Raw genomic sequence first — 24395 nt, 5'->3', positions numbered from 1 at the left:
TTTTTTACAGGAACTTAGACGCTAAAGATACACAATGTATACAAGTAAATACTCTTTTTAGACACACTAGAATAAAGACGCAGCAAGCAAGAAACTAGTAACCAGAGATTAACAATTGTATTACATTTTAAACCAAACAGCATCCTTGAAATCTAACAATTGAAAACGTAGACCTTATTCACAATGTAAGGTTTAAGAACACCAGATCATCCATAGGAGCTGTTACAGTACTTTCAGATAAAGATACTGCACATTCTTTTGTAATATAGTTACCAAATCAAAAAAGAAATAATTCGTAATCTTACGTATGACGTTGGTTAAATTGTAAAGGAACTGATTATTTCTTTAATCTCAAACTTTCAAATTAATCTCAAAACTTTCAGAGCCCCAAAAAAACAAAACGTGTTTAACTCTTTTCATCACTGTAAATCTACAATAATCTACATGTAAATGTGGCATCTTTACAACATTTCTTATTCAGTTTCCTCTACCTGGGCTCTACGAAACTGCTGAACAGCCCTCTTTATGTTTGTATCTTGCTTTAGATCACTGGAACTAAGAGGCTTCCTCATGACTGGATCGACCTGGTTCCTGCAACGACATGATATTCTGTTATTATCTTATGTTGTTATCTATCTATACACTGAATAATATAAAAAGCTAATGAGTAAATAAAAATAGACAAGACAAGCTGCTTAAAACAGCCTTATTCCCCATAACACCTTCATACCAGCCATCTCTTGTACATGTTAATGTATAGTGTACACAAATACTTGCGTCTTTAGCCATTCCTCAATGGCTTTTCGCTCATACACAATCCCATATTTGCTTTTCACTGGATCAACAAACATCTGTTTTGACAATGGACATAACAGATGAGGAGGTACCGCCGCACTGCACTCTCCTACGTATTTCTGAAACACATACAAAGTAGATGAATCTAATGATGTGACTTTAAAATAATTTCCAATTCAAAGGTAGCACTGCAAGTTACTGTATATTTATTCACTATTAGGGCTCATACATAAACATATTTTTGTATTACATTTTATTACCAAATTCACTTTTTGGTATATTTTATTGTTCACATGATTTCAAAACATTGAACCTAAAAATTACCATTTCAATGGATTCAACAGACTGACATGCGCTTTTCGCCGTCTCAGCTTTGGCTGCTTGTTCAAAGCCTTGTTTGTTTGTCTGGAATTCTTCTGCCAAAACACTAGATAAAATATAGACAGTGAACAAAAAAAAAACTATTTTAAGTTACTACAGTTCATTTCCATTTTACACAATATTTTATGTTTCTGCACTATGGTAAAAGGGTGCAGTTAAAGCTACAGTAAATAATAATAAAATAAATAAACCCACATTATCTCCACACCAAAAAAAACTTGTTGTTAAAGTGGCATTCCGTAAATTCTTTTGAGTAAAAATGTACTAAAACCAATTATTGAGCAAGTACATGAAAGAACGGTGTTTAAAACGGTTTCACTACGCTTGCTGGATTCACCACGGAAAGCTTGTAATAATGGTTTGAAATTTTCCCTGTCTGGTCGTCTTTTTCCGGAAATACTTATTTGGTGTCTTTCGTCTATGCGTCATTTCGTCACATTCGTGAACAGAACAAAGAGGATCCGGCTGCTAGCCCGCATGTGGATGCTGCGAGTGACAGGCGGTTTGTAGCGTTTTCACAACTGATAGGTAGGATTTTATACAACTATTTTACGGACTCATTTCCCGGATATGATGGCAAGGCTTTACGTATAGTTTATGTATACAGTATATAGTTGTATGGTGTATAATGATATATGACTGTACCTGTCAGCATCTTTCGCGTTACGGGAGACTTCCGGCCAAAACGGCAGTGTTGGCAGGTATGGATATGACCAAGCACCCGAAATAATATCAAAACACTTAAACACAGCCTCCATTTGCGCTATTTGGGTCTGTTTATGTCCTTATTTGTTTCGTGTTATATCATCTGCCATGTTATATGTTATGTTTATCATGCGCTACTGATGTTCAGTGAAGATTCTAACCGGTGCACAGTCACAGGCCACACGTGACATACGACTCAAAACATCAGACTCATCTGCGCAGTTGAGCAGTGCCGAATCACAACTCACGTAAAGAAAATACCTCCGCACATCACCTGCAGTAGCAATTACAAACTGAGATGGCAACAAAGAGGCCATTCTTACTGACAGCCACTTTAATAAATGTTTTAAACAAGCTTGAATAATAAGAGGATACCTGTCCAGTGGATCTTCAGCCTCTGGGAGTATCAGAAGTCCATACACAGCATCCAGGATCTCTCTCATAGTAACATCAGATGAGTAGTTTCGATCAAATATGTGGTGGCAAATCCTTCCCACATTGTTGATGTTGCAATGGTAAATCTACATTTCAGTTAAGGATTTATATGCTGCACAATTAGATACTGTAATCAATAGTACAATAAATTCATATTTTTATTGATTAACATTTTGTACACACTTATTTAGCATTCATTAATTTCCTGAAAAAAAAAAAATTACTTATGTACTTTGTTTCTATGCAGTCCTTTAACTGTTTAAAGTACACAGCACGCGTCAGCAGTGCGTAAGCAGCACGTGAGCAGTACATAGGCAGAGCAGGAGCAGCGCATCGCCATTTTCCTTTCACACCGGAAGCATATGCACCGTGCTGCCTGGGTACCACAGTACAACAATGCAATTTCGCATTACGTTATTGAAATACATCAATGAGCAAAATATCTTCCAGAACTTCATCAAAGCGCTTTTTAAGTAGATTGCAAAACTATGCTTTGTTATATCCGCCTGTTTCATGCTCTATAAGATCTACGTAGTACAAGTTATAAATAAAAGGACAGAGTGACTGACTTGTAATGCGATCGCTTTTCTCTCACACATACGCAATATAAGCATATAACACGATGTCTATGTAGTTTTATCTGTTTTTTTTCAGAAGGTTATGACAGTGGGTTTCAGACAGTACACTGACAGCATAATGCGATCGTTTTCCACTCCTTCATATGCAATATAATACGGAGCACGCATTAAAGGTGTGGGTAGTCGTCGCCTGTCGTGGCCTAATGGTTAGAGAGTCGGACTTATGACCAGAAAAAAACTCAAGGCAAAAGTGTTTTTGAAAGTCATGAAGACTGTTAAAAACACAATAGACACCACTTACATGCTTTAAAGAAACTTTTTCCTGTCAATCCATGTGGATTTTGTCCGTAAAGAATGCACTGTAGCTTTAATTAAACGTGAACAGCGCAGCAAAAATAGACTCGACGCCGAAATGATTGCTGCACTGCTGCTTATGTGCCGCTTCTGCTCCGCGAGCACGCGCTGCTTTACGCATGCGGTCTGAATGCTCTCATCTGTTAATATGTGCGCCAAAAAAACACGAGCTGCTTACGCACTGCCGACGCGTGCTGTGTGAAGCCAGCCTAAGGCCGCCTTTTAAGAGACTGCTGGCAAAGCAATCTATGATCAACAGTCATCTTACAAGAATATTAGTATTTGTAAAATATAAAACCAAATGTTCACATAAATCAAAATTTATCCAGTGTTTTGATAGCCTAATGAATTCACATCTACAGACTTTCGTGAGTGTAACCTTGTGGTAATCATTTAGTATCTTAGCTAAATAAGTAAGTAATTTAGCTTATTTCAAATATTTCATTTTACATGCATCATCATACTAAACGTAAGTGAATTTTGAAATCCAGTACTTCATTTACTCTAGAATGTTTGATTACATATTTATAAATATCTGTTTATTCATGCGATTGGATAATTAATACAAAAACAGGAATTCATTTATAAAAACTACAGTGAATTCAAGGATACGGGAGTGAAGAATCGCACAAGAGGTGCTTTCACTGGATAATCAGGACCAAACTCACAGTACAGCTCGAAAACCCCTTTCTCATAGGGGGTTTCTGGAGGTCCTTTCATGATAATCCTCCAGAATGCTGAAATAAATGTTAGAAACCCGAAGACAACAAATTTGTATTGCATTGCAATCATTTAAATTTGTTTCATGAGATTGACTCAAGGAATCAAGTGTGAGTGGCTGATCTGCAAACTGATTGGTTGCCGGGTTTATAAAGATCATTTAAAACAAGCATCCATCCAACCCACAAAAGCCAAGACAGAAAATATAAAATGTACATTTTAGACTGCATGGAAGTGAATATTATTGGCAAAATTTATGCATGAACATCTTGAACAGTCTGCATTATTGACACTTACTGAAGTCTGTTTCAGAGGGATACACGGTACAGTACGGATGGGGATCACAATGAAGACTCTTCAGTTCTTCTAAAATCCGTCTGTGTTTTTCCATGAAGTGTCCTGTTCTGCTTTCCTTTATCTTCTTTTTAAGTACACTAAAATAGAAATATATTATTAAAAATAAGTCTACGCTGGCCTGTACATTACAGTTCACAATCGAGACACTTAATGACGTAATAACACAAAGAAGGAATGACTGAAGGAATTCATGACAAGCTCTATGTCAGTCACTTGATTTGCAACAGAAATATACATAAAAAATATTTTTACATGTATATTTATTACTGTGTAAAAGGAAATTTGACCTAATGATGAATGACCTAAAAGATGACTTCAGGGAAAACTATTTTTTACTGTAAAACAACATCATTAATACTAACCGAGTTAAAACTGATTTTTTCATTGACCCAATGTAAATAATCCAAATGTTTCAGAGGCAAGGGTTTATGGGTTTTCCTTGTTGCCTATTGAACTGATAATTTTAAGTTTATTGCATTTTAATTTTTAAAGCCACAATATGGAAGAATTGTGTTATGAAATATGCAAAATCACTTGCACAGTGTGATATATTTCATGCAGTTGTGTACTTACATTATCCCAAATGTTCCCAAGAATGTGCAAATCCAGAGAAATTCCTATTTAAAATAATGGCCCGTCCCTTGTCTCCCTTGTATTTGTCGCATATCAGTGACTTAATATCCGGTGCTCCGCACTACCCTCAGTTACCACTTGTAGAAACTACGGCAACACGCAAATGCGGAAGTGGTTATACAGCATCTGGGACGCAGCATCTGGGCTGCGTTCAGCCCCGGCAAAACGTTGCGGTTGTACACCCTGTTGCAAGAGTTGAACTATGGCAGCTGAGAAGGCCATTCTTTGTGTTCTTTTTGAAGAATTTTCGGAGCCTGATGAAATCGGTATAAATACGTGTTGAATACTGCAAAATACATCTCTTCTAATATCTTCAATTGTTGCGTATACCGAGCTGCAGCGGACACATTTAAACGACTTTACTTGGACCCATTGTGCGAGCTGTCTCTTTAACACCGCGTGGGTTATATACATGTTGCTGCTGATTGGGCCGACATTCTTGACACACCCACCAAACGAGAAAACGCATCTCAAACCCTGTTGCACACCGTTGCAAACCGTTCCAGGAAACGTGTCGTTCAACCTGGAAACCGTAGCAAAACGTTGCGCACCGGTTTGAGCTTGAACATGCCCCTGTTGTTCTGTTATTATAGATCACGATTACTCTTTGGCGAGTAAAGGAAACCTAAAAAAGTTTAAACATAGGCCAAATGAGGCAAGCAGACTTATGGACAAACGAAGAAATAAAACAAGGATTAATATCCTTTTTAATATTAATAAAAGCGTTTTCTAAATGGAGAGAGCTTCGCGACCAACTTGGACTCGACAGACTCCACTCTCGCATGTGTTTTAATAGACAGGTAAGCACATTTTTTTTATTGTACACGAAATACTCATGCACAGATTATTTGAATAGTTATGAATGCAGTTACCCTATGAAATACAGTATATGTCGCACAAAAAGATGTACGTTAGTCAATAACGTTACTTGTAAATGCTGTGGGTTCGTTCCAATTTACTTTTTAAACGATGACTGTATGACTGTTTTAAACACGTAAAACTGTGTAGCATTATGCTACCAAATCAATTGACAAAGTCCAATATCAGTTGCGGGCTAACGTAGCATTACATTCCACGTTTCTTGCAAGCTAATTCATTACGATGACATACAATAAAATGTCCCTTAATTCCACTCTCCTACATAACGTCATTTTGCTTCGCCTTTTGTTGTTGTTTCGAAAGTGCGCCATCTATCGGTCCAAATATTCCATATTGTGGCTTTAAGTGAATGGATTTTGTATGCTAGCAAGTTTAATAAACTAATATTTTTAATTGATGGGTCCAAAATGGGGCCTACATTGTACAATTTTGTTTAAGAAAGAAAACAGTTGACAGTTGATATGAGTGATCTTTTCTTCTCATCAGAAGAAACTTCCCATTTGTCTATAAACATCTTTACTGTGTGTGACTTTTTCCTCATGTTAAAGTATCCATGTAATACTGTACCTCTCTGTCCTGTTCACTTTATGGGTGATTTGTGGAGGTAGCTTCTTCTTTGGTTCTACATCATAGCCGTGTGTGACAAAAATTCTTGTCAAGTCGTTCTGTTGAAAATAAACACAAAGCCAATCAAACCGAGACTAATTTTGAAAAATTGCTGTGTGTGAAATAATATACATATATAACATATACGTTTTCATTATAGTACTGTATATTTTTGTAAAATGTGAGCCTGGACCACAAAACCAGTCATAAGTCGCACGGGTATATTTGTAGCAATATATGGGTCAAAATGATCGATTTTTCTTTTAAGATAAGATATTATTATATATTTTATGACCATGAAGATATTTTGTAAATTTTCTACTATTAATATATCAAATGTAATTAGTATGATTTTATTTAGATCAAGAATGCAAAGCCAAAAAATCTGCAGCAACTGTGTTATGCTATCATGTCAATATGTACCAAAATCTCCAGGTAATGATTCCAGCGCTATGCTGAACACATGCCACAATGAATTAAGGCTGTTCTGAAGGCGAAAAGGGGTCCAACACGGAACTAGAACCCAATACAGTGGGCCAGTGATTAGGGATGGGTATCGTTAAGATTTTATCGATATCGATACTGCTTTTCGATACTGTTATCGATACTCGTTAACGCTCTCTAATTCAATGCAAATAAGACATGATGTGAAAAGACGTTAAACATTTTAAGTTGCTTTATTACAGCTGAACTTTAGAATTGCAGTTTGCAAATGCTTCCAAGCAAACAGAAAATGCCACATAACAAAACGTGTGTGTGTTCCTCAGCATACCACGGGTACTTTGCATGTGCATAGGAGCACATCATAATGTAATTCAACATGTTTACTTTACATCACTGTGGTGATTTGGCTGGTAGACCGTGTCTCTGAGTCTGTTCACATCTGGTATTAATATGCGTTTTGATAGATCGGATCACAAGATTGATTTAATGAAGTAGACGCTCATGTGTTCGAACAGCCACTGAAGACCGCCTACAAACATAATGTGTAAACACGGGGGAACAACAAGTGCGCTAACCAGACAGGATTTAAACTTTGCAGGCTGTATACCTAAAAATTTGGTTTAAAGACGAAAAACGCACAGTGTTTTATCATCATTACAGACTTCTAACACACACTCGCAGTGTTCAGTGCGGTCTCGTGGCTGTAAATGTAAATTCCGCTGCTCTCTGTATGTTTTTCTGTCATCTGCGGTCGCATTCATGTGTCAATTGTTTGCGCTTATTCCGTTCATTTGACCGAAAGATTTACATTTACATTTAAACCCGATGTGGTGTCCCCATAGACTGCTAGTACTAAACACCTATTTTATAATGAATGTTACCTTCGCTTGAGTCTGAGGCAGGGGAGTTGCAGTTGGAGCCATGAGACAGTAAATACAGCGCAAGTAGATAGGGCATTTTGTTTGTAAATGTTTTGTTATATTACTAGTGTTGCTACCCTATTACACTACTGCATAGCATCTGACACTGGTTTCGCTTATTTTTGTAACGTGAGCCCACACTGTTGAACATTTCAACCTTGCCGCTCTATTTTATTTCCTGCACACAAACGCATGCCGTGACCGCACATGTGCATGTATAACACACATACATTGAGCAAACTTTGGCCATTCGGCCATTATCCAGGGATGGAAAATGACAAGCAGCAGCCTCTAATTCGCCATTAACACCCGAATACACGGAGATAAAACAACGCAAGTATCGATAACAGTATTGTTTGTCCTGAAGCAAATCGATACTCTGGTATCGACCCAATTATGTACAGGCCCAAAAAAGGGATGGGTACCGGTTCTCAGTACCCATCCCTACCAGTGATTGTATAAAATTACAGACGTTCTTGGAAAATACATCAACATCTGTTAAGTGGAGTAACATGTATTCATTCATACCTTGGTTTTTATGGAAGAGACTGGTACCTCTGTTCTCTCTGCCCTCATCTCCATGGACAAAACTGTTTCCATCTCCAAAAGCTTAAGTGCAGCTTTTGCCGTCTCAGGCTTAAAACAGTAACCACCTAAAGTCAAGACAGACGACAATGCTCCAATGACTACTTTAATTTAATCACAGGGAGACATATCAACTCAGATCTGGACAGTAAGTGTCAACATCATTAGTGAGGATAAAAAATTACATTACCTGTTACATAGCTGATTCCATGCAGAACAGTGTTATCTGCCTTGCCAAGAAGAACAGCATCAACCACGATCTTCTTGTCCATCAATTGATTGGTAACAGAAATTGGGTTATTATGAGACCTGTGGATAAGACAATAATGCTTCTAGTAAAAACTGTACCACTTGAAATGAGACCTGTTTAGGTATACATTAAATACAAGCACACCTACTGTACATACCTGTAATCATTGCCATCTGTCAAACACAAGATGCGACATCTGCAAGCTGGAAACCTTTGCTTGACTTTTTCAAGTTCTGAGATGCCATGGAGTAATGCATCATACAACTTTGTGCACCCTGATGCTTCAATACCATGCACTTGCTCCTTCACATAAAAGAAATGAAATATGCAGTAAATATTTAGTAAGTTATTTAAATACTATTTTTTCTTTAATTGTAATGATTTGTATTGTGATAGTTAGGATTTGAAAAAACCTTGAAGGTTTCCAGATTTTCGGTGAAATCAAGGATAGTTTCCACATCCGTGTTAAATTTCACAAGGCATATGACATGTGGTAAATCATATGCCATGCTTCTGTTAGAAAAACTGTCAAAGATTTGCTTGACAGCTTCGATGCGCTTCATCTCACTGGAAGTGTCGTAACATTCTTCTGTCATTGAAGAACTTGAATCAAAGAGGACCTGTAAGAAATGTTCATTAACAAAAATGAAACCATACATTTGTCAGAAAGCCTTTGTTAACTTTTGAGTATACTTTCATCTGGACAAATAATAATGCATTATTAATTAGCATTATTAGTGGTACAGAATAAATCATTCAAATATTCCAGAATACAAAATTGCTAAATAAAATCTTTTTTAAATGGAATTGTTAACCATTTCAAGCTTAATCATTGTAAATTGTTTAAGTGGATGTCCCAAACATAGGCTACTCATAAATGGTAGTCAAAAATAGATTATTTAAAGTGTGAGTAAATGCCTATTTCTCACAGACTTTTCAAGTTGTCTTATCAAATGAAAAAAAAATTATTATTGCAATACAGTTAAAATAAGAATAGCAACATTTGCTGCAGCTAGGCTAGGTATTATATCTGATACTAGATAGTCTAGTCACTAGAACATATAAATAGGAACAAATTAGAACAACAAATACAAATTCTTACAAAACTTACCACAATTGCCTCTTTGGGGGTTTTAGTGAGTTTGAAGGTGTTGTCACTTCTGACATCATTAAGGCTGAATGGAATAGATAAGACATAGAACGTGAGAGAGTACTTGTAATTATAGTAGAAAAGTAAATAGTAAAGAAAAAAAATTACATACTGTAGGTAGTTATAAAAACGTTCCAAATGATTACAATTTGAGCAAGTCAAAAGGAATTGGAGGTTACTTTGAGTAAATAGCTTCTTTTTGAATGAAAAGAAAATCGTACTATATATATATATATACACTCACATGTGAGCCAGATCTTCCACATTTTCAGTTACCATTTTTCCAGACAGACAGTCGTAAACATCAATCTTACGTGGATCTCCCTTTTCTTTGCCAAAATAAAGACCGAGATTATCTGTAAATGTAAATAACATAGGATGAGAAAATAATTCCAGTACCTGTACATCAAATTTGCACTGTACAAACAATAAAAACTCAGGGTTTCAAACAGTTACAGTTTCGCTGTCAACATTTAAAACACTCTACTGTACCCTCTTGGAGAAACACCAGTCGGGGTCCCATATTTCCCATTGCAAGCAGTTGCAGGGGTGGGGTCACAATCAAATGGTCAAACTGTTTGGCATCCTCATACATTTCCATGAACGTTTTCTTTTGTTCAACCTGAAAGCTATAATAATGTTTGTTTTTAGAAAATACACAAAAAGTTAAATAAAATAGAGTCTGAATATTTTTCAAAGTAATTCAATTTGGCCTACTTGAAACTTTTTGGAGCACTGTGACAGCAGATCCACAATTGGAACTTTCCGAATGACATTGGCTGACTAAGCAAAATCTTTTCAATATCTGTGGCTCTTTGGATTGACGACAACTGTAGGTTGCTCTCGCTACAGTTTGGAATTCGCGTCTCCTCTACAAAAGATACACTTTGTTTAGCATTACGCATGCAGTGATGTCTCAATAAAGGTATAAACAAACATCTGACTTACCGCTGATTTGTTCCAATACATATGACCTCTCCAAAACCTCAGAAAACCCTGGTATTCTCACAGGCTCAGACATTCGATAGCCTGTAGGATATGCCCTCAGAGAAACTGTAGCATAGTTCTCCATATCAGCATTCTCGTTCTGTTTAAAAAATGTTATAGCATTGAATTTAGTTTGCCATGACCTAATTTAGACTTTCTACATTTGTGAAAATTATAAAAACCTATATTAACTGCAAAATCGATCTATGACAGGGCTCCAGACTTACTGTTTTTACTTGGAGCACTGTAGCCCCTCGCTGAAATTTTTAGGAGCGCAAGCAAAAAAATTAGGGGCACACCTTAAATCAGCCTGAAATGCAATTATTCAATTATTTTCCCCAAAATAACTGTATTACTGATACTGACAAATAAGTTACTTGATGACCGCAGATTTGGTTCTGCTTATTTAAAAAGAGGCAGAGTCTACAGAGAAGCTTTGTTATTGTGTTATTCACACAACACATGTAAATATAAGAGCTTTCGCCTGTTGGTCGTTCTTGCTGTGAACGGATTTGAAATGATCCAGCGCTGTCTCAAGTAGGGATGCACGATAAATTATCGGCCATATCGGTATCGGCCGATGAATGGTCATTTTTTATGCTATCGGTCGATAATAAAATTTAGGCCGATATATTATAGCCGATAAATCATAAATCACTTCCTCTGGTTAAACTTCTTCAGCTGCACGCTGCTCACAGTTAAAATACAGTACAGTACTGTCTTTCTGTCGTGATCGTTCACTTACTGCTGTTAGCAAAACATTGTTGATGAAGGTACAGTATGTAGATACAGTATTTATGAATGTGTAAATTATAGGGACAAAAGCATATTGTTCGAATCAGACTGCTGTCTGAATGCTTTCTGTCTTGAGACCTGTTAGACATGTGGCTATTAAGAACATTTTTCTGGGTTGCTCTGGAAGAACATCTATAATTTGTTTGTTGAATAAAAAATATACCAGAAAAGTTTGAAGGTTAAAGAATCTTTAACTGGTGTAAAGTAGGCTTGGTACATGATTTTCAGGGGAAAAAAAGAGAACTAACGGTCACCTTGTTTTCTGCAGTGAATGTTTTCATATAAAAGCAGTTGTCCACTTTTTGCCTTTTGTTTCAGTCTTAGGAAATGTTATATTAATATCTAGATACTGTATATCGGCCAACATATCGGTTATCCGGGGTTTTTCCTGCATAGAGAAATGCTGCCTGCATTTAACAGACTGTCATTTGTAACTGCAGTTGCGACATTACGCCACAGAGGAGGCGCTGTTTCGTGATCAGCACACTGAGGCGCTAAAAAGAGTTGCAGAACAAGAGCCAGCCTGTGTTTCACGGCTGTTTGTTTTGCATCCAAGTACGTTTAATTTCTTGAAATGTATTAAATTAACATGACGTACATCATTGTAATGTCTTTAGCTGTGCAGTTGGATCGTTGAATCAGCGTATACTGTAAACAGCGAGTTCGCCAGTATGAACGCACATTGCGTTTAGAACGACACACACGAATGACTCATTTGAACCGATTCATTTAAACTATTGAACTTTTCAGTCACTAGCGAATATAAGAGATCTTGAATCATTTAAAGTGAACCACAGAGAATGCAAGATGTGAATGAGCTTTGCTCATTTAGTAAGACTGGTTAATTCGGTTGGCTATTGTGGGCTGAAAAGTTAGTTGAAAATGATAAAAATGCTTTATTTGATTAAAAAAACATTTATGTTTGGTTGAATAAAAGTAGTGTTTTATATAACTTAATAATTGTCATTTTTATCTAATTTTGTTAGAACTTTTAATATGTCAAACTCAAAGTCACTTTGGTTGCTCAAAGCCACTTAAAGGTACGGTAGGCCTACGTGTGTGTATACAACATCAGGATGGCACCACCTCCGCCTCATTTTGAACCAGGAAAAACCCTGTTATCGGCTTCCAATGTTAAAGAATCATCGTTATCGTCCAAAATTTACATATCGGTGCATCCCTAGCCTCAAGTAATCAACAGATAAATGACGTTTCCTGCACTCCTCCACGGTAAGTTCCATTTTAAACGTCTCGTATATCAAATCGTTCATCCTCGGGCTCAAGAAACCCGCCACACCAAACAGAGACTCGTAGTAATACGCTCACGTTGTGTGTGTAAACTAGTCAATGACGACCTGGATTGTCCGCGGGAAATATCAGTGACGCGAGTGAACCGTGCAGTTGACTATCACACCCAGCCTGCACTGGTGGTGGGTCGCATTCTACTCGTCTTTCCACATTAAATAACAACTAGAAGAAATTCCAAATTTGCAGGTCGCACATGCGCGAGTACTTGTAAAAAAATTATCGGGCCGTCTTGAAAACTAGTTGCAAAATGCGACCATTTAGTCACAGTCTGGAGCCCTGTATGAATATAGGATAGTCTATTAAAATATGTTGCACATTATTGTACAAATGAATAATACCGTTTTTCTATTCAGAATCATCTGTAATACTCCTTTAAGGTCATTTGGGTCATCAATCTAATGTGAGATTCTTTTGAGTATTTTGAGATATTTTGAATAAAAGAGATGTTTTCTCTTCAATCATTATGGTCATACCATCATATATATATATTAAGAGCTATGTTGTGCATCATTGCACAAGCCCTGTCAGGTCTGATTTGTAAATTTAAGTGAAAATAAGGTAATTGTGAATTTAAAGGTTGTGTCAAGAAAAATATGTGCACAAAAATAAACATGTACCTGTCCTTGATGAATCACGTAAGCCCAGCAGATGTTTGCATATTCAAAAACGTCAGAATCCTCAATGGTCTTTGGGCCCGATGTATCATTTAGATCTGGTAACAACTCTCTGAAGAGAAAGTACAGACCCTCAACAACAGCAATCTGAAATGAAAACAGCAAGTTAAGATTCATGACGACTGGCTTAAATACTAGTGATTCAGAAGTAATAATCATAATTTTTAACTTTATATCATAAATACCTTCTGGTTTCTAGTTATACATGCATTCAAACAAATCAATTGGTACAAACTCTGAGCCAAAGCGTTGCATCCACTCAATTTGCGAATGTATGCAATCACTTTCTTGAATTTTTCTCCACAGTTTTTCACTTTCTAAAACCCAGGAAAACAAGAAAAACATTACAAACTGCAAATAAATATGCAAATATATATTTATATATTAGGAAAAAATATTTATGACAGTGGATTAAACATACAATGGCATATAGCGTTGACAGAAAAACACTCAGGCCTTTCTGTGTTTGCATCACTGAGGGTTTGACATCATTGTGGAAGAGGAGACTTAAATCTGGTTTTACATCATCAAATGTTGATAATGAGAACTGTAGAACCAAATCTTCTGTGATTTCAAAGGTACTCAGTTTTTTGGAAAGATTTGACAAATTTCTGTGTAAAAGAAAAAAGTTTATAAAAGCATTGTATTTCTATATTAGTTATAGTACTGTATAAATGGTAAAAATGAAATTCATAAGTGACCTGCAGTGCAGAACTGACACTGGTATACCACTTTCCAGAGAAAGTCGCCACGTCAACTCTCTCAATGTATCATGTTCCAAGTCAACTTTGATTTCAAAGTCTCCCTATTTAACCAATATGGGGGAAAGAAAAAACATTGACGAGACACTTTCCTTTAATATTTATAAATATACTGTAGATGTAAAAAGATTCAAGAAAATAATCATACATTTCTTTTAGTCAACTGAAACAAAGGATCTTTAATAAAAAACACTCCACTTTACAGCATAAACCCAAGACGACATAATGCACCAGCTGATAAAATTGGATATACATCTGTACCTGTAACATTACGTGACAGCGGATGACATCCGGTCCTTCATTTTTGATGTTGGTCATTTCTCTCTTATGTAACTCTATTAGGTTTTCTTTTGGTGTAAATATGGCATACAGTTCACTTCCACTCTCAATATGTCTGTCTTTCAAAGACCCTTCAATAACAAAGATATAAAGCATGCAGTGAAACTAATGTAACAAAAATAGGCAAATTGGATCATGGAATGATATGCTCTACAACAGCAGTTAATTTAATAAAGCTTTGTTTTTTTATATATATATTTAATAAATTTTATTTATTTAATTCATTTAATAAAGCTTTATAGTTTTTACTTAAAACTTTTTCAGTATTAGCAGGTGCTAATTCAACAATATTCAGGGATGCAAACTCATCGTTGTGAAAAAAGGTGACAATGATGTGAGACCCCCCAACGCTATATATATATATACTGTATATAGTCATAGTTTATATATACAGTAGTTATATACTGTATATAACTATTACAATAATTACAATTTGTATTTCATACTATTCAGTGCACATAATCAGAATAGTCCATGGTCTGCTAAAAGTGTCTAGGATAGACAATCACATGAAGAGTTCATTTGCAAAACCAGATAACTCTGTTTTTATTCATTTTCATAAATCATGTTTTTATTGTGTTACTTATCTGTATTTTCTTTGTTATTATTACTTAATCAAAACAACTCAACTGTATAAATGATATTACTTGGAATGCACAATAAAAAACATACAGTAGTTTATTAAAATAACAAAAACGGAGTGATCTGTTTTTGCAAATTAATGAACTCTTCACATTTACTTCAAGGTGCTCTGTTCACACAACAGCTTAGAGTAACAGCTCTAGTCTAAACATGAATGAACTGTCAAACTCATACTATTTGCACAGCATGCCTGTAACCATAGTGAAAGATTTAAATGTTATTTTTACACAAGAGGATGTAACAACAACATTAGATGTGTTACTATCTGCAATGTTGTACTAAAAACCAAATGCAACACTCACATGCGTACAGTATGTTGTACAAGAAATCTGGCATTGCATTGTGGCGTCTATGAACGCTTGTAGACTATCACATTATACTGTAGCGCAGCTTTTGTGTAGAGAGATCGAATGTGCAGTCGAATTGCTGCCTAATTCGACTACATCTAATATTGATTCATGAGTTGAGTATGAGCGCTCAAATCTGCGGAGCATTGTAAACATAACCCGCAAACTGGCTAGTGATTCGTTACCGAAACATCTGGACAAGATTCTCACAATTTCATTCACCGCGACCCCATCCAAAGACTCACAGACCCCCCTCACCCCCCATTTTCAAAAACTCAACGAATCTACACGAATCACAATAATGACCCATTTTGGATCCAAAACGGCGAATTTCGCTGAAAGGTGACAAGTTGGCATCCCTGAATATTTGCAATTGTAAATATTTATTTTAAAAAGAAAAGACCAGATATTTATCTAATCATTTTATAATTGACAACCTGCTTATGATGCCTCCCCAAAATGCATCTGAAGTACAATAACAATGTGGGGGGAAAAAAATCACATTTGGGGCTGGAAAACAGAACACACTGGCAGTGATATTTGTTAATAGGTGTTTGATCTTCATAAACTTGAGACTACTTACATGTGTTGAAAAAGGGATCGTCCGTCAAAGGCATACCATCAGCAGTGTAAAGACATACAGACGTGTGCCTGTCAACGTTATTTTCGTGGCAAATTCGAAGCATCACGTCGTCCACTGTGTTTTGTGAGGGATCTAGACCTGTGCATGCAGTTAAAAATCATATATAATATAGTTTAAAGCAGGGGTGAGGACCTTCCGTTACATCATGCCGAGTAGCCAATTCATTTTTTACCACTCCAAACAAATAATAAACAACAATACACTATAAATAAAGATTAATTATTAATAATTAGAATGATTAAAATATGGGATGGTATTCTCATTCATTTGGTCACAGTTTTAAAATGCAACAAAGCAATATACAGTATCTATTCCTGGCTATGTTATTTGGCTCTTTATTTGTATAGTTTATGGAATCTTCATTTCCTAAAACATTTACAAGTCACAAAATGGAGATATGATTTAGGTAAATGTAATCTATAGTCAGAGAGCTTTATTTTTTCATTATTCAAATAATGGAAACGATCAAATCCAGTGAAAATTATATCTTACTAGGATAGTATATAGTAGCTTGGTCTTTACTGTAAAGTGAGGAACTGTAATTTTGTATTGTTTGTGAAGTGTGAGGTTTATCAGAATTTACCTGTAATCTCTTGCCTCTCAGCACATTTTGGAAATCGGTAGAATATATGAAATGCATTAAGCGATTTCATCACAGGCATTTGTTGCATCTCTGGAGTATGTGTACTGCCAATTCTCTGCAAGTAAGCGATCATGTTTTGATACCGAGCCATCTCTGCTTGTGATAAACCTTTGAAGAAAAAAACATTCAACAAAACAAAATTAGCAAGTGCTCATTTTCATGGAAACATGTGAGAGAAGTACACCCTACGGGGACTGCGGTTTAGGTTTAACCTTAATGAATCAAGTGGTGTTCACACCATCTTGTATACTGACATGAATTATGATGCATCACTAACATCACTTTTATAAAACTCATACCTAGGTCTTTTAAGGTCTTGTCATTGACACTGTCAATAAAATCCTGTTCTCCTTTAATCCCAAAGTCAAGGAATCTTTTGTAGAATCCTTCCAATCTGAATTTCTCCAGTAATTTGTATATTTTCTCCATCTGAAATGCACAATTGAAATGTTAATTCATACATACATAAATACAGCATACATTATAATATGCTCACGATTGAGGCAACAACTTTTTAAAAGCTCGTGAAAGGTTTCTAAACTGTACTGTACATTCCAATTAGAGATGCACCGATTGCAATTTTCTTTGCCGATTCCGATTTCCGATTTTATTACAAGTGAAACCTGCCGATTCCGATTTTCTATCCACAAACTATAATTGACAGTATACTGTATATAAAACCATATTAACTTTTCTTCAATACACATTTTTTTCATTTTCATTGAATAAATGATTGAACTAGGGCTGTCACGATTATGAAATTTGATTGACGATTAATTGTCTAACAAATCATTGCGATTATGGCGATTAATTGTCCGTTTTAGGGCTTTGACATTTAATTCTCATTCATTTTTGATTCAGCGATTGAAATGACCATATTGTTCTGAATACAAGACTATGTTTTTTTCTTGGAAATACATCGGAAAAAATTGGGTCATCATATATTTAAGGTTTAGGCTTTTACCTTGCAATAATACAACCACCAAATACTTGTAAATTAAGTAAATTGATCAGGTGTGAATTGAAGCCACCATTAAAATACTATCAGTCATAGAAAAGCTTCTAGTCTGTTTTTTTCTCACTTGCAAGACTACAGTAAAATTTTACTTGTGTGTTAATGAAATTTTGGTAGACTGATTTTCACACTGAGATTTGCTTAAATAATATTAAATTGTACCACAGGTAATTTGTATATGTTTTAGTTTTTTTTTAGGTGATTGTGTTGTGGTGGTACATTTTACAAGTATTACCATGCTTTAGTAACAATATATACACTAAAATATGCAATATGCAGATGCACTACAGCTCCCCCTACTGTCTTCTACAGAGATGTGCGATGATCTGAAATCATCGCGATGAGGTAAAACAATCGCGATGAGACGATTATTTAATAATCGTGACAGCCCTAGATTGAACACTACAATTTCCCCAAATTTCCCTAAATGCAGTTCTCCAAGCTGCATTAAATTACACAATCTTCTCTTTCCCAAACAACTCTTAAATTGAAGAACTCTGTGACTGAAAAGAAGTACAAATAGTAAAATATAACTAAACATGTTACTTAATTTACCTTTTTAATTTTGTACTCATCTCACAAAAGTCTAAGATAACAATAAAATACTTCAACTTATTCTCGTCTGTTTCTGTTTATGAAACTAACATTGCTTTATTTCATTTTTTCTGAAATGTAAAATAAATTGTCTTTATCTTGGGTCTGTAGTATTAAAAGAAGTGGGTTGATTTTTGCTGCAACTTCAATAAAAAAGTTAAAAATCTTATGAGTGAATTCTACTCTAAAGATGTATATGTATTTGCAGTTTTTTGTGTTAGTAAAGAACTCAATCAGATATATATCACATATATTGGTTGATTTATTCATTTTTTTATATTTTGGATTTTAAAAACAAGTAGAAGTCGTGTTGAATGTCATTTTACCTAGGTGAAATGACCACAGTTTTAACGCAAGACAAGGCATCCGGTTGAATGGAATTTACGTTTGTTTTACACAGAGTGAACGACTTCAACATGAGTTTAGCATGTGTCAGAGTTTAGCATGATGCTAATAGCATCACTGTTGGCTTACATACCCCATGTAGACGGAGCAGCGAGAGATGAACTACAGTGTGTACAGTACATGATGCGTGTGCACGCGCGTGCAGTCAGCGGATATGAGAGATGCGCGTCAGTCAGCAGAGACTCGCGGTCCGGTGGACACACATGCGAGTATAAACGAGCTGTGAAAGACAGGCTGTGCGCGCGCACGTTTACATGTTTACTTGCGGCTTTGAGTGTACTGACGGCTGTGTCGTTCTTGCCCGCATCACGGGCAACAGAAGATCGGCTTGGAATCGGCGAGACGTGAGACTGACCGGCCGATCATACGAAAAACCGGCCGATTCCGATCTCTTGCCGGTCAATCGGTGCACCTCTAATTCCAATACACATAAAACACTTTTAATATCATGCTAATTTTCCTTAAATTATACTAAAACTGTTGTGCAGTTGTCACTACTTTTAGAAACTTTGATCCTGATAAACATTATCTTCGGGTACCTTGATCCACAAAAATATCTGGGTTGTTTTCGGAGACGAAATATAATAATTACTTAACCACTAGAGGGCAGTGTGCACTGTAGAAATAAAGCATGCCAGACAGTAACTGTAAAAAAATTAAACCTATATATCACAAATAAAGTAGTTTTCGGAATACTTCACTCAACTGACTTGGTGAATAAATAATGCAACGCTTATTTCCATTTTGCTAACCTTAGGCCAACTTTACTTTACAATACTGCTAGAACATTTTCATGCTCGATTTTGTCGTCTAAAACGTAAAATACTGTTGAGTGCTTGTAACTTAACTTAAATATGCTCACAGGGTTCTTACTGCAGATGATGATAATAACGAGGCAACAATTAAACCACAGAAAAAAAGCTAACGTTAAGTTACGTGTTGCGTGTCCTAACGATCGCAGTAGGAGTAAAATCTTTCCGTGACGGGTGGAGCTGTCACCGGACCTGTCACTCCTGCCTCGCGACCTGCCACTGTTTTACGTGCCTGCCTCGCGACCTGCCGCTGTTTTACGTGCCTGCCTCGCGACCTGCCGCTGTTTTACGTGCCTGCCTCGCGACCTGCCGCTGTAATATTGTGCAGTTTTGCGACCCGTTTTTCCCGCAATGGTATGAACCGCGCCTCCCATCAGCTACGTAGCGTCGCGTCTGCCACAAGATCGTTAAGCTGCTTGACACTCAGACAGATGCGGTTGAGAGCAAACAAAACAGGGCAACCATGCTTTTATTTACTTGTTTGTTTACTTTATTCCGCCAGTTTTACTCGTAATGGAGCGCGCGTCTCGTCAGCTACGTAGCGTCGCGTCTGCCTCAACTTAGCGTCACGCCTGCCACAAGATCTCTCGCTGTTAAGCTGCTTGACACTCAGACAGATGCGGACGAGAGCAAACAAAACAGTGCAACCATGCTTTTATTTACTTGTTTGTTTACTTTATTCCGCCAGTTTTACTCGTAATGGAGCGGCGCGCTCGCACCCGTTCACCCACGTTGCGCGGCTCGGGCCTGCCACAAGATTCTCACTGTTACATCTGCCTGATAGGCATATAGGCTACTTAAACTGATATACAGAATAGGAAAGCACATGACAAAGATTCCTCACGCATTGATTTGTTTTATTCTATTTTATTTATTTAGCAAATGATTGTTATGGTAGCCTATATTATACTCACTACTTGTTATAGACATTAGGATACACGATTCAAATCTTCATGTAAGAATGTCATGCTCTCATCTGTGCATGTTTAAGTGTCAAAATAAAAACAGGCAAATTCAAATTGTTGCTGTGTCATCTCTTTGTTATATTATTTTATTTATTATTATTATTTGGTCATTATGATGCTTTAATTTCTTTTTACAAATTGACACATTTTCAAAAATAATGTATGATAATATTTTTTATTGTTTATTCTAATTTATATAATTGAAACTGCAGTTCAGTTGTTTTATTAAAACAATAATAATACAAGTACAGCCAACTTATACAGTTAAGTACAATAAAAACATGATAACATATTAAAAACAGAGATTTGAAGAACAGTGTTTTTGCAAATGAACTCTTCATATATTATTCAAATGTGTACACTTTTGCAATAATAATGATGTAGTGCACTGATTTATTAATTTGTAAATGAGTCCTATGCATGTTCTAGGCCAGGGATTTTGAGAACTAGGTCCGTGGACCCCCAGGGGCCTCCAGAATGGTTCTAAGGGGTCCCAGAAATTTTTGAGAAACAAAGACAGCAAAAGTTGTAAACTTATTACTGAAGATTATTCAGTTTAACTTTTACAAACAATATTGTCTTTTATAATATCACACTACTTTTGTATAACAGTTTAATGCTTCTTTATACAAAAAATGGATATGTATTTTAGAAAGGGGGTCCCTCGCAAAGGTTAAACATATTTGGGGGTCCTTGGCATGAAATGTTGGAAAATCCCTGTACTAGGACTATAAATGATTTTGTCATACAGCAACAAATGTATCACAGACACTTATTCTTTTTGTGATATCAGCTTAAACAACTTGGTTAACAGCTTAATTTCTTATCTGAGAAAAATATATTTTCAGAATTTTTAGACAAAAAATAAAAATATTTATTGAGTGTTTCTTATCAAAATAAACCTACATTTTTATTTCTTTTTTTTCAGCTGACAACTATGAAAATAAACCACAGAAAGTCTGATCTGTCTTCCCCAGCAGTTTGCGTCAGCGCTCCGGTCAGTGGTCATCACAGTCAGCGGTCTTCTCGAGAGATCTAACCGACTACATCTCCAGGCGCCGCTTCTCACCTCTCAGGCTACGTGGACTCCGAGTCGAGTGAGGCCACCAGGCGCTTCCGCCCATCTCAGCACCGGCAGCTCATCCTCGACTCTCTGTTCGGTCTCTCTGCTTCTCTGGAGGGAGAAGCTCGCAACCTGTATTTATATTTTCCCTTGCCTTCATTTGTGACAAATAAAGACTCTGTTTTCCCCCCCCGCACTTGGGTCTCCCGTGGTTCTGTCATGACACTTCTCTTCCATGTTTGATGAGTAATAAAAAAGTAATGTTTCCAGGACTATTATAGATACCTATTTAATGCATACAGTCTTTCAATTATGTTTTAAAGCCATAATGTGCATGTCTCCTTACCTACCTACATTTCATATTTTGCTACATATTTTTTGTCAAGTTAACAAAATATATAATAACAATAATAAACATAATAGCTAATGTTGTTTCAGTGTTCTTGAATTAAAAACACTTCAGGATTTTTAAAGACTATATAAATCCTATCAACTCACCAAACTAATACTGTGCTTAAAGAAATTTTTACAAAAACTCTGCATCTGTCTGAGTGTCAAGCAGCTTAACAGCGAGAGATCTTGTGGCAGGCGTGACGCCAAGTTGAGGCAGACGCGACGCTACGTAGCTGACGAGACGCGCGCTCCATTACGAGTAAAACTGGCGGAACAAAGTAAACAAACAAGTAAATAAAAGCATGGTTGCGCTGTTTTGTTTGCTCTCGTCCGCATCTGTCTGAGTGTCAGGCAGTTTAACAGCGAGAGATCTTGTGGCAGGCGTGACGCTAAGTTGAGGCAGACGCGACGCTACGTAGCTGATGGGAGGCGCGGTTCATACCATTGCGGGAAAAACGGGTCGCAAAACTGCACAATATTACAGTGGCAGGTCTCGAGGCAGGCACGTAAAACAGCGGCAGGTCGCGAGGCAGGCACGTAAAACAGCGGCAGGTCGCGAGGCAGGCACGTAAAACAGTGGCAGGTCGCGAGGCAGGCACGTAAAACAGCGGCAGGTCGCGAGGCAGGCACGTAAAACAGTGGCAGGTCGCGAGGCAGGAGTGACAGGTCCGGTGACAGCTCCACCCGTCACGGAAAGATTTTACTCCGTCTCAACGATCGAGCTAAACTTTGAACTAGGAATCCGAAATCAAAGCGTTAGCGGAAATATATATTTAACTTTTTTTATAACACTTTACAATAATGTTGTAACTGTGTTAACATTAGTAACTGGATTAACTAGCATGCACCAACAATGAACAATAAAGTTAGCATTTGGTATAGGACCTATAGGCTAAAGATAAACATGAACAAATGCAAAGTTTTTATTTTTATATAAAGTGATTTAAAATGTAATTATTTACCTTTTCAGCAGATATCCCGCAATGTTAAAAAAAATAAAATTGCAGGAGTGAGCAGTTACACCCACTCCTCAGACAAGTTTCGATTTCTAGCAAGGGGTGGATCTATGAATTCAGAGAGAGGAAAAACACGTGCTCGCTTGTAATACTTCCGAGGTATACACGTGCTCGCTTACAAATACTTCCAAAGTGTAAAAAATACTAGGACTATTTGTTTTAGGAGTTTTAGTATTTCTGTAAGAGTTGATTATTGTGCAGGATGCTGAACAGCTGAGCTGAAACAACCCTTGAAACTTAACTGCTTGAATCAAAAGGAGCTGCAAACCAAGAACCGACAGCCGGATGACATCAGATTACCGCGAGAGAGAGCCGACTAATTCAATTCAATTCAATTTTATTTATAAAGCGCTTTTCACAATGTGCATTGTTTCAAAGCAGCTTCACATGAGCAAATAAGAAAAACACAGAAAGGTAAAACACAGCACAGTGCATGGTGTTTATAGACCAAGCAAGATCATTCTAATAAATAATATCTAATAAATAAATGCAGTCTCCCGGTGAGCAAGCCAACACTGCACTGCTGTGGCGAGGAACCCAAACTTCAATGATGAATAAATGGAGAAAAAAAAACCTCGGGAGAAACCAGGCTCAGCCGGGAGGGCCAGATCTCCTCTGACGTGTCATAGCTGCACTCAGTGACCCCGACCAAAGCCACCGAGCAACGTCCAGGAAGAACAGGGAGAGCCCACAAGCCGCGACCCAGGAAGCCCCACCCGCCGAAACCGTGCAGGTCCAACCCGGTCCCATTACGCGATCAACAACAGACAACAGAGGAACAACCACGGAAAAGTAGTAATGGCATAATTAACTTTATTCCTCTGTTGTCCGACATCGACCACAAAACAAGACCAACCAGACCCCACACAGTCCCAACAAATGAAACGCCCCAAACCACAACCAACAAGCCCCCCCCCCACACACACACACACTCCCTACAACACCCACCCAGCAACCTCCAATCAAAGTCACTGAGTGCAGCCATAACTTCAAACTGCTGTCATGTGATGTAAGTTTAGCATTAAATACCAAGTATTGTAAATTTAGCATTAATGTGACAAGTAGTCCGTCTTTGCTCTCGGTTGGGGATGGAATTGTCTGAGCTGGGCCGGTCAGATGGTCGCCTTTTTCTTGGGTGGTGATGGAATTGCCTTGGATGGAGCTGGGATGGTCAGTCAGTCCGCAGGCTCTCGCAGGAGGA

The 24395-nt window shown here is 37.0% G+C and overlaps 1 protein-coding gene across 1 annotated transcript; it reads right to left on the bottom strand.

Annotated features, from left to right (window-relative positions):
- Positions 1–70: 70 nt before the first annotated feature.
- LOC130555402 (uncharacterized) lies at positions 71–23235 on the bottom strand. The gene is made up of 25 exons (XM_057335598.1): positions 23141–23235; positions 17231–17360; positions 16872–17039; positions 16229–16366; positions 14579–14727; positions 14258–14361; positions 13978–14167; positions 13742–13873; positions 13500–13643; positions 10741–10879; positions 10510–10663; positions 10285–10421; positions 10037–10148; positions 9754–9817; positions 9056–9262; positions 8800–8945; positions 8583–8701; positions 8336–8460; positions 6405–6502; positions 4266–4402; positions 3861–3985; positions 2257–2402; positions 1120–1222; positions 778–914; positions 71–591 (listed from the first exon to the last, which is right to left on the bottom strand). Exons 2-25 carry the CDS (start codon positions 17358–17360, stop codon positions 474–476), a joined length of 3222 nt encoding a protein of 1073 aa, XP_057191581.1. The 5' UTR covers positions 23141–23235; the 3' UTR covers positions 71–473.
- Positions 23236–24395: the final 1160 nt, after the last annotated feature.

Source organism: Triplophysa rosa, linkage group LG6 (assembly GCF_024868665.1).
Source record: "Triplophysa rosa linkage group LG6, Trosa_1v2, whole genome shotgun sequence".
NCBI classification, from domain to species: Eukaryota; Metazoa; Chordata; class Actinopteri; order Cypriniformes; family Nemacheilidae; genus Triplophysa; species Triplophysa rosa.
Note: the sequence above shows the minus strand (reverse complement) of the source record. Positions and strands in the feature narration are given on the sequence as shown.

Excerpts from the sequence above, each read along its gene's own strand:
- LOC130555402 (XM_057335598.1), bottom strand. The coding sequence starts at position 17,360 with ATGGAGAAAATATACAAATTACTGGAGAAATTCAGATTGGAAGGATTC. Across the intron at positions 14,168-14,257 it reads GTGTCAGTTCTGCACTGCAG|AAATTTGTCAAATCTTTCCA; the intron begins GTCACTTATGAA and ends TCTTTTACACAG. Across the intron at positions 8,461-8,582 it reads TGGAATCAGCTATGTAACAG|GTGGTTACTGTTTTAAGCCT; the intron begins GTAATGTAATTT and ends TCTTGACTTTAG.